This window comes from Meleagris gallopavo, chromosome 4 (genome assembly GCF_905368555.1).
Source record: "Meleagris gallopavo chromosome 4, MGAL_WU_HG_1.1, whole genome shotgun sequence".
NCBI classification, from domain to species: domain Eukaryota; kingdom Metazoa; phylum Chordata; class Aves; order Galliformes; family Phasianidae; genus Meleagris; species Meleagris gallopavo.
Window position 1 is genome coordinate 62,225,125 of NC_139407.1, and position 13,332 is coordinate 62,238,456.

The 13,332-nt window shown below is 37.3% G+C and overlaps 1 protein-coding gene across 2 annotated transcripts in view; it reads right to left on the reverse strand.

The window, feature by feature from the left end:
- The window catches only part of FAM193A (family with sequence similarity 193 member A), a 72,982-nt gene that overhangs the window by 2,653 nt on the left and 56,997 nt on the right, over positions 1-13,332 (reverse strand). For both annotated transcript variants that reach the window (XM_085223588.1, XM_085223587.1), the window contains 7 exons: positions 11,276-11,474; positions 9,724-9,996; positions 9,133-9,415; positions 7,810-7,996; positions 5,909-6,139; positions 3,339-4,182; positions 601-682 (listed from right to left, as the gene is read on the reverse strand). In XM_085223588.1, the coding sequence (XP_085079714.1) occupies positions 601-682; positions 3,339-4,182; positions 5,909-6,139; positions 7,810-7,996; positions 9,133-9,415; positions 9,724-9,996; positions 11,276-11,474 (2,099 nt within the window). The remainder of the gene's footprint in view (positions 1-600; positions 683-3,338; positions 4,183-5,908; positions 6,140-7,809; positions 7,997-9,132; positions 9,416-9,723; positions 9,997-11,275; positions 11,475-13,332) is intronic.

The following is a 13,332-nucleotide window of genomic DNA, read 5'->3' on the forward strand; positions in this document are numbered from 1 at the left end:
TGAGTAGTTTACAGTCCCATGGAAGAACACGCTGTATTATGTATCTATGAGCTGTCTGCCCTTATTTGAAGAACTTAAACATAAATAACAAACTCCAGAAGCAACCAAAATGAAAAAAGTCTCAAGTATCAGTTCATTTTATTGTTATTGTCACTGCACTAGCATAAGCATCTCCTCTTTATCATTAGTAGAAACTAATATTTGCAGTTGGGCTATCTCTATTTTATGTGCAGTATAAAATTCCAAAGTAATAGCTCCCATAGACATGTAAAAAACCTCATGAAATAAAACTCATGAAACATTGAAAAACAGCATCTGAAATGTAAAAGTTGCTTGTTCAATAAGTAACACCTTACATACTGTTTATCATCTTCACATTAAAAAAACTCAAACAGTAGCAAGTATTTTGTCTGTATTTTATCCACGTGGATAATAAAAGAACTACTCAAATTTTGCTTACAGAAAAAAAAAAGATAGCTGGGGATATTCTGAAAAATCTTGATGAGAACGTGGGGGACACAAAGACAAACCCAGGATTTGGTCACTAAGCATACTGGAAGAACCACAACAGTTTTACATGCAGGAGTTACAGAACTTTACCTTTTAAAATACTCCACTTCTCGCTCTGTTTCATCCATTTCCACACTGTCTAGATCAATGTCTTTGGGTAGAAAAACATCATCTACGAAGGGAGAAGGATTACATTACATTAGATTCCACGGGGGAAGGAGAGAGGAGAAAGAAAGAAGCTGGATTAAAAGCTTGTTTGTTTGTTTTTTGAGAACTGTCTGAGCTTTTTAGACCAGTGATTATTCATATTTAGGCTGAATTAATACAAATTTGTAATTGAAAATGAGCTCTTAAAAACCTCATACTATTATCTCTGCTCAATCTTTTAAGGAGTTACATTGGAAACAAGGAAGAGACAAAGTAACAGAATTCACTAATCACATGGATTGCAAAAGATGCCAAAAGCCTGGAATACATACGAAAAACATCGAATTATATGAAGAGGCATGATGAATCAGGTAGGAAATGAATCGTGCTTGACTGCCTGAATTTTGATAGCCTTGCTACTATAAAGGCAGGTTTAGAAAGACTGAAGAAATTGTATTTCTGAAGAAAAAAAACTTAAAGAATTCTGATTTTGTAGAACTTCAATATCCCCTCTGGGACATTACAGGTTGCTTGTACAAGTCACGCTATTTGCAATTAGGATTCTTTTTCAAACATTCTTCTGATATTTTAACATGGTCAAAATTGAGCATCAGCTATTGTAGCTACTGGTATACTATACTGTCCCAGCACTTTTTTCTTGTACTTTCTATCATAAATTCTTCAGAAGATGTAATTTGCAGCAGAAACCAATTTGAGAATTCTTTCGTCTAAGTCTCCCTTTGCATCCTGCACCATTCTCCTTTCTGAGGCAGACTCAGAACACATTCCAAAGACAGCAAGACTCAAGAGACAAGCACGCAGCTGAAAACACCTAGCACACATCACTACTTTCCAGAATCCTTGGAACTATGAGAGCAGATAACTCTTCCCTAAAGACTTTCCTGACAGCTCAAAAATCACGTATATTTGCCTCACAATTTACTTCTGAAGAACCTGAAAGCCCTGTGCTCACTATATCCCACCTCTTCAAAAAGAGGAGTCAGAATGCTCTGCCAGACTATTTCGTCAAGAAACTGAGATCATACCAGAATCAGTGTTTGATGGCTTAATGTTTCTTCTGGAAACAAAGTCTTTGTTGCCTCTACGATACCTGTACATTTTTCCACAGCTGATCTTTTGTGCCTTTGCTAGTTTAGTCCATCAACCCAGTATCTTGAAGAAATTACAGCCAAAGAAAAATTGCATATTACACCAACTTTCTTTTAGTTCTAAAGACAACTACTCCAAGTGGGTACCCAGCCCAGATCCAGAGAGTTGCACAATTACCTCTTTATAAAATCAGACTCACGTTCCTACATTTCCTACATTTGAACAATAGCTTTCAGAAACTGTTAAATATACTTGTATTAATAGCAGAAAAAGCATGTGTCTGTGTATGTATCCACATACACAGAGGAAAAGAGAAGATGCAAGAAGCGACCTAAATTTCTCCTACAGTATACCACCCCTATGCAGAAAAGATTGGAGTTTTGTCTTACTTAAACAAATGGAGTACACTGTTCTCTGTAAATTAAAAACAAACAAACAAACAACAACAAAGCAAACAAAACCTCATGATAATGTAGTATTCAGAAGAACTAAAGTATAGGAGAAAGAAGTTCAATGCTGTACTCGGGCACAGACTGCCACTGGAGGATTGAGGTGTTACACGCTTACCAGGCAGCACAGCACATGAACTGCAGTGTTAAGTCATTCTAGCAAACACCTCACTTGTGCACTGCTGCTGCTCACCTGTCTGCTCTGAGCAAACATTTCTGTACCACAAAGCTGCCCGACCACCAGCCCCAAGAGGGACCAAGTGCACTCAGGAAAAGATCCAGCAGATAGACCAGCATGCTGCCAAGGCAAATCAGCTAGCAATGCATGCGTTCATCAGCTTTGGTATCAGCCTTAGAGGCTTTCAGGAAAATAAAACAAAAGAATGCAATGGGAAGAAAATTATGTCAGTGCAACTTGTTCGAGTTCACTCAAACTTCTATGCTTTTACTATTCTTATCGGATGTATAAAATCCATTTCCCAGCACAAGCTGATATTCACATGGAGAAAACACTCTATTTAATTAAACAACATTCCACTAAATTTTCACACTGGCAAATGAAAAAAAATAGTAAATCAGTTTACTACACCTGTTAATGTAAATAGTATATGAAAATAATTATTACCACTGATAAATAAATCATTCTTTGACAACAGAATCCAATAATTCTTGTGCACAGATTAAGACCAATCTTAGACTAAATTCAACTCTATTTGAGGAACATCCTTGCTTTTACAAGTTCAGAATAGAACTCAAGTTGCTTCAATATATGGAATATTTCTTAACAAACACAGGCTTTACAGACGACTTTCTTAACAGACAAAAGCCTACAAAACAGAGGCATATGCTACCTTACTCAGGCTTTAAAGCCTCCTACATTTCTTCACTAGAAGTATATACACATATCCTAAAAGGAAAATGCTATCTTCAGATTGTGCATCACCAGCAAGCACCCTGAAAAACAAACTGAAGTTACAGCGACACGAGTTTCTCCAGACACCAATTTCTCTGGGTTTTTGTTGGATTTTTTTACATTACCAGATTGAGTAAAGAAAGATTTTAAGCTTCTGGATTTAGTAACAGTAAAAAAAGAAAACGAACAAGCAACTTCATTTTTCTTACCAATGGAATTGTTGACTTTGTCCCCTTTTTTCTTCTTGTTTTTCTTGTTCTTGCCTTTCGGTTGAGGAGAATCTGCAAGTATTAGTTTATTATTCTGCTGCTGCTCACTTGGTGAAGGGGATTCACTTGTGATGGGTGCTTTGTCTTCCTTTATGTGGTTCAACTGTTTTTTGTTGTTGTTATTTAATTTCTTCTCTTCTTTTTTAGGTTCTGCAAGCACTGGGAGCTCTGCTGCTTTTGCTTTGGATTCTATTTGGTTTCTGGTTTTAGTCTGGATCTCAGCTGCTTTGGAGGATTCAACAGGCTTTTTCACTTGTTCAGCACACGGTTTGTTTATTTGCTTTAGTTTCTGTTTGTTGTTTCCTTCTTTATGTTGATGCATAATATCAAGCAGAAAAGAGAGGGGCTCATGCTGCTTTACGCTCCCCTCTTTCTGATAAAGCAGTTTTGAGTCTCTAGTGTTCACAGCATTGGATGGTTCACAGCCTGTCTCCAAAAGCGGCCTCTGTTCTGTGTGATTCATGTGTCTTGACAGTGAACCAGAGGAGGTTTCTATCTTTTCTGATTGCTCAAGTGTACCATTCTGAATGTCTTCGGGTGCATTTGGGACAGATTCCTTTGCTGCCTGGCAGTTTTGAGTAAGCACGTCCACCTTCTGACAGTCCTTATTTGTTCGCTCTTTCTTCTTTTTCTTTACAGCCCTCAACTGCTGAAGTTCTTGAAGCCGCTGTAGTTCTTGTTTCAGCCTCTCTTCTTCTTCCTCCTCTCGCCGCCTCTGCTCTTCAAGCAATTGGTGATGCTCCCTTTCCCTGGCTTCTGCTTCAAGTCGAGCCTTTTCTTCAAGCTACAAAATAACAATTAGATTACTGGAAGTGACACAGATTTTGAAAACGAGTTTTAGCTATCATTACTAGTTTTCTGTGCGAACATTTTAAGTCTCAGAATGTTAGCATAACCAATTTATTTGATCCACAAGCATGCAGCAAAAAATAAATAACTCAGTAAAAGAAAAAGCTGCCTTTTAAAGTACATTGAAATCCTTTTGGAACTTCTATGTTTCTGTAACACACCTGTACTGACTGTTGTCAGTACCAACTGTTCATCTTCTCTTTGCTACTGCTAAGCTTAACTTCATACCAAAGATTTCTATAATCACAAGAACTTGTTGAAAATGAAATTTCTCACTTAATTCTCTCATCTGTTTGTGTATTACTGAGGTAACCGAAGCTTGTGTCATATGTTGCATCATTTATCTGTTCTCTTGCTATGTATGCCAGCAGCTACTCTGTTTCAGTGTTTATTAACATTAGGAGAAATGATCATTAAAAGCAACTCAAAACAAAACACCAAGCACATCTGAGATGCATTAAAAGCTGTCAAGAACAGTAAGGATGGTGATGTTTTGTTACCTGTAAGCTCACAACCACATATAACAAAGACATAAAGAACTTTTACCAACTGTTACTGCAACTGTTGCAACTGTGCAACATTTATCTTGCACGATAAGCAAAATGAAAGCTATACGCTGAGAACAATTGTATTCACACACTCTTCTCACACATTTCAAAGCATCTACAGATGATTCCTTTTCCATAGTTATAGAAGTCATGCAAAAAGCCCCATCACCCTCTTAAGGGAATACCAGGTCTTCCGAACCTATGGAAGCATTATAGCATGCAGACTTAGTGCCAACAAACTAATCCACAATCACAAAATATTTACTGTGAAGTCACATAACATTAGTATCAAAATACATAAACTTTCAGTAGCCAACCTCAGTTGGTTTAAACAGTTTAAACTTCACACTTAAAATTGATAACTAAATTGCAATAAGAAAAGCAATTTTTCCTCTTGTTCAACTTAAAAAAATCATTTTCCTCTGTTAACTCAGCAAATGTTTTTGGAAAATAACTTCTTTATTAAATTTAAAAGGTAATTTTTTTGTTTTTGTTTTACATGATTTTGCCAGTTTTCGTTTGAAAGTGACATTTTCTTTTTTATTGCCCACTCCTTTGCAGCTTTGCACTTCACTCTGACTTATGATGGCTCTTCATGTCATCATGAACCCCTTTCAAGGAGCCCAACGCAATCACGCTACAAATATCAAAACTTGACTTTTCCATTTTCATGAAAGCACTGATCTCATGTTTTTTGGCTTCCTACAGTCATCCATCATAACCATCATTCCAATAAAGAAACACTAATTTTCTAATTTCCCGCACTTCTAAAATGCCCATTCAGTACAACAATCAGATTTTTATTTCTGAAACTTCATAACTGCGTGGGAAATTCCCACATAAAGATGACCTGAGACTAGGAACATGATAGCAACATTGTGAGAACTCTTCCTAGTCTAAGTAACTTCTAAGACAGCATCGGAAAAGGTAAGCAAGCCTCACTTAAGCAAACAGACAGAACCATCACAAATGACAAAAAAACCCACAACAAAACAAAACAATTAGGCCACAATTATCAAGTCAGCACATGGTCGTATACTTACAGGGTGGTCACAAAACATGCTTACAGATTCAAATGTATGAGGATTTAGGATAAACACACTCTTATCTTACCTTTCTTTGCTTATGTCTCGCTCGCTTGGCTGCCCGAGAACTGCTAACTGGTTTGGTTTCAGAGCTGTTTATGAACTGTAGCAAGTCTTCCACCTTTCGATGGTCAACAACACTTTCCCTTTCAGAGATCTGATCTGGTTTCTTGGGCTGTTCCTCCTTCCTTTTGGTCAGACGTAAACGAAGTTTTTCTCGCATCTCGGCATAATTTCTACTGGTTGGTGCAGCTGGTGGCTGAAGGACATCAGAGAAATATTTCGTGACTAAATCTAAATTTCACTGACCTAACACAAGATTTAAAAACTGTAGAGACCTTAAAAAAAACTAGGAGTTCAAACCAGAACACTGAATTCCATGTTGTTTGTAGGTGTACATGAAGGTGTATTTAACAGGCAACAGACCTATCAGGCTTGTTGCTAGCTTGAAGACTATTTTCCAACTGGAAGAATGACTGATTTTACAGAGAAGTACACAAGTGAGAAGACAAAGGCCTTTAACAGTGCAAAAAGAGACTCTGGTATCTTCCATTGATTGGTGTATCACATTTGAAGATTTAAAAAAGCAAACATCTGCTACTGCTTTCAATTTCCATCAAGTGTCTTTCAGAGTTTGGGCTACATGGGCCTCTGGGTTGATTACCCCCTGCGCCAAACTATGCCTGCCCATCGATTTGGGGCAACACTAGTTCAACTCACTACACCAGCAAAACTAAACCTATTATTAACTTCTACAAAATCCTGTAGCATTCTGCCACTTCAGCACATCAAACAGCTTACCGTGCAATGGGCAGCTGTCAAAAACAGATGAAACATGGGCGTGGTGGGAACGTGCAATGGGATCCCCTCCTCGCCCCTTTCAGCCATAGGGCAAGACCTTTTAATTCACTTCAAACTTTAAGATGAAATAGATGCTAACCAAATACATGCCCAATAAGCTGAACTTTTTCTTCAAACACAGAAAAATGCCGGAGAGTCAAATTCCATTTGTGACCTGATTATTAAAAGCAGACTACACACATACAAGTAAAATAAGGCCAGCAATGAAATATAATTTTAAGTTGAGAAAAATTTTAATGTGGCACCTTTAAATAGCTTTGAGCATTTTACTTGTGAAAATGAATGGACTATGAAAATTGAAAGCTACGTAAGAGTACAAAGTGAACTTTAAGATGCTCCATCCAAATCTCTAAGTACTAAAACACAGAACACAAGAGAAAGGATTTTGTATAATCTTTTACATTTCATTTCTTTAAAATACCTTTTAAATGTAAGTCAGCACTTACCAAAATGCTCCAGTAAGGCAGATTATTTATAATAATAAAAACAGAGAATGTATTGTTTGGGTTTTCCTTTGATAAAAATGTTATTTAAACTTACACTGCCTGAGTTCTTCAAGGATAGTTGCTGGTGCTTGTTTTTTTTTTTTTTGTATCATGTTAAAATGAATACTTCTAGAACTGAGATTTCTATAGATAGAACTGCTACAAATGTTTTTTTTTTTTTTATAAATCATTTTCTATTAAGTGCATTTTTACTTGAACTTACCACATTATAAATAATCACACTACTCAAGATAAGTGCACATACTCATGAAGATATCTATGTGGCAGAATGCCCATTTGCAGTTTCGCAGTCAAACATGGGATCTATTATCCAAATCAACTGCTTGCTAAATCTTTTAGCCATTTTTATTACTCTTTATTTGCTTTCAACTGGTTTTGTTTCGATTTTTCATTTCAAAGACGAAAATTATTTTCTGCCCACACACTGAACTTCCTTTTGCTACTTATCTCTTCAGCCAATTTCAACACAATCCCCACTTAACTGCAGTCTAATAAGATCCATGCAACTGATGATACATTAAAAAAAAAAAAGCAAAATAAAATTGAAAATCCAGCAACTTACTCCGCCATGGCCGAAGAACTCACAGTAACAACAGTCACAGTATTTTCCTTCCTTCTGGTTTGTGGATGTTGAGGTACTTGAGCTATGCTCTGAACAGCTGTCTTCATCTTGGCTCTCCTCTCCATCATACTGCTGATGATCGTAAGTGTTACTGTTCTCGCAGCGATGGCCCTCACAATCAGGATCACTGTGTGAAATTAAGTAAGTTGGTAAAAAAAAAATTCTGGATAAAAATGGAAATAATGTTTGAAAGAAAAGAAACAAAAATGCATACAGCTATATGTACATCTACCAGGAACAATGATTCTCAAACTGGGATGTCAATCACCAGTGATGTATCAAATTCTAAGGCCTTCATACAGTAGTTTTCAAATGGAGATGCTCAAAACTAAGCAGAAAGAAAAAAAAATCATGCATGGTAAAGTGAATTATGAAAAACTCATTGGGTGACTCACTAGATCAGTAGCCTACAAAGTGAGTTGTGGAACTGTTCTTTCTTGTCTTAAGCCAGGAAAAATAGTTTCAGAGGCAGAAATTTTTAGCTTTAATACGGAATGGTTTTGAAACTGTCACCTGCCTTATCACTTGTGCATTGCACAGCTCTCCTCATACCACACTTATTCCTAAAATCCTCTGGTTCTAAACAGATATTTTTTTTTTCCTCAACTTAAAAAATACAGGATTGGCTAAAAACAAGATGCTGCCACAAGCTGTTTTTCACTTAATTTTTTGAGAGGGGGGAAAAAAAAACACAACTGTAACTGCTTATTGAAGAGACCTGCTTTTTTATCCCCTCCAAAGGACTGCATAACTGCGTGCCCAACATATTGTGGTTCCAGAAGGACTGAATGGCAGATGTGATCTTGCTCTAACTGTAAAGTATTTAATTTAAAGGAAGATCTCATCTAGTGTTATTACTTCTTTGTTCATACGTTAGCAAGGTGAAAACACCGTAACCTTTCACATACCAAAACGTATGTCATCTTCTTTCTGAAGCAAGAAACTCACTCTTCCAGCTCCCCCAGAAAAGGAGCTTTATCAAAAATTAGTGATCAAAACAGTGAAAAAAAAAACTGTTCAAATTCAGTATTCTAATTAGGGGAAAAGTACGAGAAAACATAACACACAACAGGTAACTGCTAGTTAGCTCAAACTTCCTGGCTAGTCAGTCTGAGCAATGCACCTACTATTTTCTCTTGTCTGTTGAGAGCTAGCATTACAGTGCCCAGCAGAACAGCGAGACAGCACATGCTATGGAACAACAGATACAACTCTGTAGAAATCAATGCTTTACTGATTCTATCACCCAAGCGCCAGACTCACCTGCAGACACTTGGTGGGGCACTTACAGAGCTGTCTGTGGTGGAAGTAGGAGGTACAACCGTAGTAGGACAAAGACCTGAATGGGGATCCACAAACCCAGGGGCTGTTGCAGCAGTTTTGGGAAAAGAAGGAGCAGCAAGGTTTGGAAGATGGGGTGTAGAAGCTGGAGACAGTGCAGCAGGAGACAGCGAAGGAAGCGATGCTAAACTGGTAGGACTATTTCGTGGTGCAACTGGAGCAGAATGTCTATGGTCCTCTTTATTAATATTGTGGAACACTTCACCTAAATTTGGAGGAGAAAAAAAAAAGATTACAACTGGAAGAAATTAGGTGTCCAATTAATTACCCAAACAGTCACTCAAAGTGGTAGACTTTCTTAGCCTCTCTAAAAACTATGTAGTACTTCCTGATCTGCCTACTAGGAGTCCCAAACCTTAATATTAAGATGTCTTCAAGCTAGGAATATAGAGATTAAAATCAGGAGTATTAAGAACACCAACTAAAGATAACACAAACTACAGCAAACATACATAGAACTTTGATACATACTGGAGACAGTTACTAAGAAATGTGTGAATTACAAATCCTTACCTATTGATGAAGGTCTCTTGGATGATACTTTGAATTGGTTGCTGCTTGACTGCACTGTAGTAGCTGTGCAGGAGACAGAAGAAGTAGCAGAAGAGGTTGCCATGACAACTTTGTTAGCTTCCATAAAGGCATCCTGGAAATTGTACAGACATTTCTTCTTTGCAGCATTTTTCTTTTCTTTGCCATCAGTAACTGCTGATCCTTCATTGCTAGATGTGGTAGGAAGTGCTTCGGGTCTTATTTCTGAGAGTGCTGGCGTTAATATATCATTCCCTTCAATTGAAGTGCACAGAATAATTAAATATCACAGAACTATAGAATTGTCTTTATGGTACTCAGAATTAAACGTGTAATAATTTAGATGCGATGCTACAAGACCAACAAGGACACCTCGTTCACATTGGCTGAATCAGTTCAGCAAAGTGATCCCCTCCCCCCCAACAGCCTCTTGCCCTGAATACAGATGTAATAAAATGTGCTACAGAGTCTCAAAGCAGAAGTCAATAACCTTAAAGTTACAGTTTTAAGAATCCTGCTACATGTGTAAACAAGTAGCAAAGATGCTACAGACCTATATACATTTATACTTGAAGACTTAACATTGGATACTTTATTACATGTTAAGCATGTAAACTTCAATATCTGAAGTCCACATTAGCCATGCAACAATTGCAACATATGAAGAAGTAGCACATTCTTCAATCAAAGTGATACAATAAATCTTTAATTATTGGTGATTCCAGCTAACTACAGCAACACCTCTGTGATCAGACCTCCCATAGAATCTTGCCACTAACCTCCCTTAGAAAAGGTACTCCTAACCATGTTTGCACAAAGACAAGCTATACTACTGGTGAGGTTTTCTGTAAGTTTTTCCACTTCTTTTCTTTTTAACATCTCTTCAGTAGCTTGATACAAGCAAACAGCAAACCACTCTGAAAAATATTCAAACATAAAACCAGGCTTCCTTTTTCACACAAGTTACATTTTACAAGAGTTTTTCTACTTCTTTGCTATGATGTGAATGGAAAGGTATGTACACACTTATTTCTCTATTAACCTCTTCTATTTAACTTCAACCATTAATATCTCCAAAAGCTTCCTGGCTTAAATCAACCTCTTCCTAGGCATATGCCTCTACTGGAATGACAAGGTTTATCTCTGTGCAAGGTAAGGAGGAGAATGCAGTACCACATTACCAGTGCTCTTGCAGTCTCATAGAAAATAAGCAGATTTTTGTGGCAACTTAAATTCCTCCTGACTTCCAATTTCTTTGCAGTCCTGAACATTCTAAGCTGAAAATACTTCTACAATAAGTAGAGGTGAAAAACGCTGTTATTCTTTTCCCTTTGGAGTTCTATTTTCAAGATGTAAGAATTAATTTTCCAATTTTCAGTCCCACTCAAGTAGAAATGGCAGCAAATCCCTGCCAGAATCCCATCTCATTAAGAACATGATGATGAAACCTATCATTCCTGGAAATAAGTGCCACATTCCACTGCATGACATAAGGATTTTAACTAGTCAGTGTCAAGTAATAACAAAACCTCACCAGGAATTGTATCAGGCAAAAACGTAGCAGGATTCCAGTTCTTGTCATTCATCATCTCTGATCCCCAGAGACTTATAAATTTAGAGCTATTCCAATCTGGAGTGCTCCCAAAACAGCTTGGATAAATATGATCTTGGAGAGATGCATTGAATACTTGATGCTTGTTTGAATGATTCTGAACTGGAGCTGGCGGTAATGCCTACAAAAATAGAGAGTATTTTCCTCATTGATATTCTGTTTGCTTACGCAGTCACTCCAACAGCAACATTCAAATCATAAATTGTTTCAATTGTGAAAGGCATTATAAAAAGCTAAGGGTAATAAACGTTATTTCCCAGAATGATAAAAAGATCACTCTGTTGATTTTTAAAAGCAGATAATGTATTACACAGATTTTATGTACAAGTGTGTATTTTATGGTCATAAGCTTTTCCTTCAGATAACAGATAAATACAAAACAAAGCATCCTCCAAAAATGTTTGGGTTAATATATATTGGTGGATCCTCATCTTTCATCTAAAAAAGTATTTACGTCAATGTACAACTTAACAGGAATTATTACTACCTTCCAAAGCCCAAGATGCTAAAAGCAATCCTCCGTGACATGACAACCATTACTACACAAAGCAGCTGTGATAAAAGGATTACTAACACTTCAGGATTGGAAACAAGCACAGTAGAATAACAAAACGCTATTATCTGAAAGCACCATTTTCAACTTGGTTCTATTTGTCTGCTCTTCTCATCTAGAAGTATTAACAGGTTCCTGACTTAAAAATACACAGGCAATGAATGCAACCTTCTGTTCTTAAAAGCAACCAAAAACTAGAGAAAAAAACCCCACAGAAATACTTTTTCCTGTTTTATAAAGGCAAGTTGTTGCTCAGGGTTCAGAGTCCTTGAGCAATGCAAGCATTACATTCAATTACCACCACATTTAAAAAAGCCAAAGGGAAGTGATTCTATTCTGTTTCTGCACTACATTTAATGCAATGAAAAGCTATACAGATGTAGACAAGTATCAGCTGAGTTCAGTAACATTTCAGACACTAACATCTAAACACAGTGAAGAAAACTCATCATACACCCAGTTGCTCTTTTTTTTTTTTTAATCCAGACATTTTCATTATCTGACTGATCAGGAAGGCTGAAGCAGCTCAAGCATCCTCCATAAAAGAAAACTTGCACACATGAGTACAAAAGAAACACCAAGGGACAGAACAGCCTATCCATGATATAATGAACCAAGTCCTGACCTGACAGAGTTTATTAGCTGCTTTACTACCAGCTCTGCCAAATTCCTCTGGCTGTTCAAATACAAAAGCTCCCTAAAGCTTCAGCTTCCACATATGTCTTTCTAGCTCCCACATAACAAAAACACACGGAGCCCAGCTGGTTCAGGTGCTGTGCCAGAACTAGTAGATCAGGCCAGTATAACAAAGCCACTCAGTGCTAGCAGCTTGCCACTCCACATGGGGCTGCTGGTGTAGCCTCAAAAATACACTGCAGATGTTCCACCATGCAAAGATCTTTTGAAAAGAATGACAGCAAAGATACGAGTATCTCATGGATGGCAGCTGAGTAGACTGCTACAAAGGAATGGGGAAGACTGCAGGAAGGACGGCAGAAGCTGGTACAACAATTTGGGATTTCAGAAGAAAGGCTGTAAGCTGTTAAGAAATGTCAATACAACACAGCAGAGAAGGAAGAGATAACAGCAAGATAGGACAAACAAAGCTGATGCTAATAGCGATGCTAAGAATTACTTAATGGTCATCACAGTGAGCTAATCTTCTCTTCTTGCAACCACAAGATCTCTGGATCAAAAAAGGAAGGTGAGAGGAATGCATCATGATAACCACAGACTTTGCTCCTTTAAGCAGGGCTCATAGTTCAACTGAAAGAAGTATGTGAAATGGCACCACATCAATGTCAATTCCTAATTTTTGATTAATGCTTCCAAAAGGAGACACCAGGTCTTAATCCTTGCTCTGTACCTCTTTCATTAATTACATGCTTTGAGTCAAAAGAATTTTGCAGAACCTGCAAAAAACCAA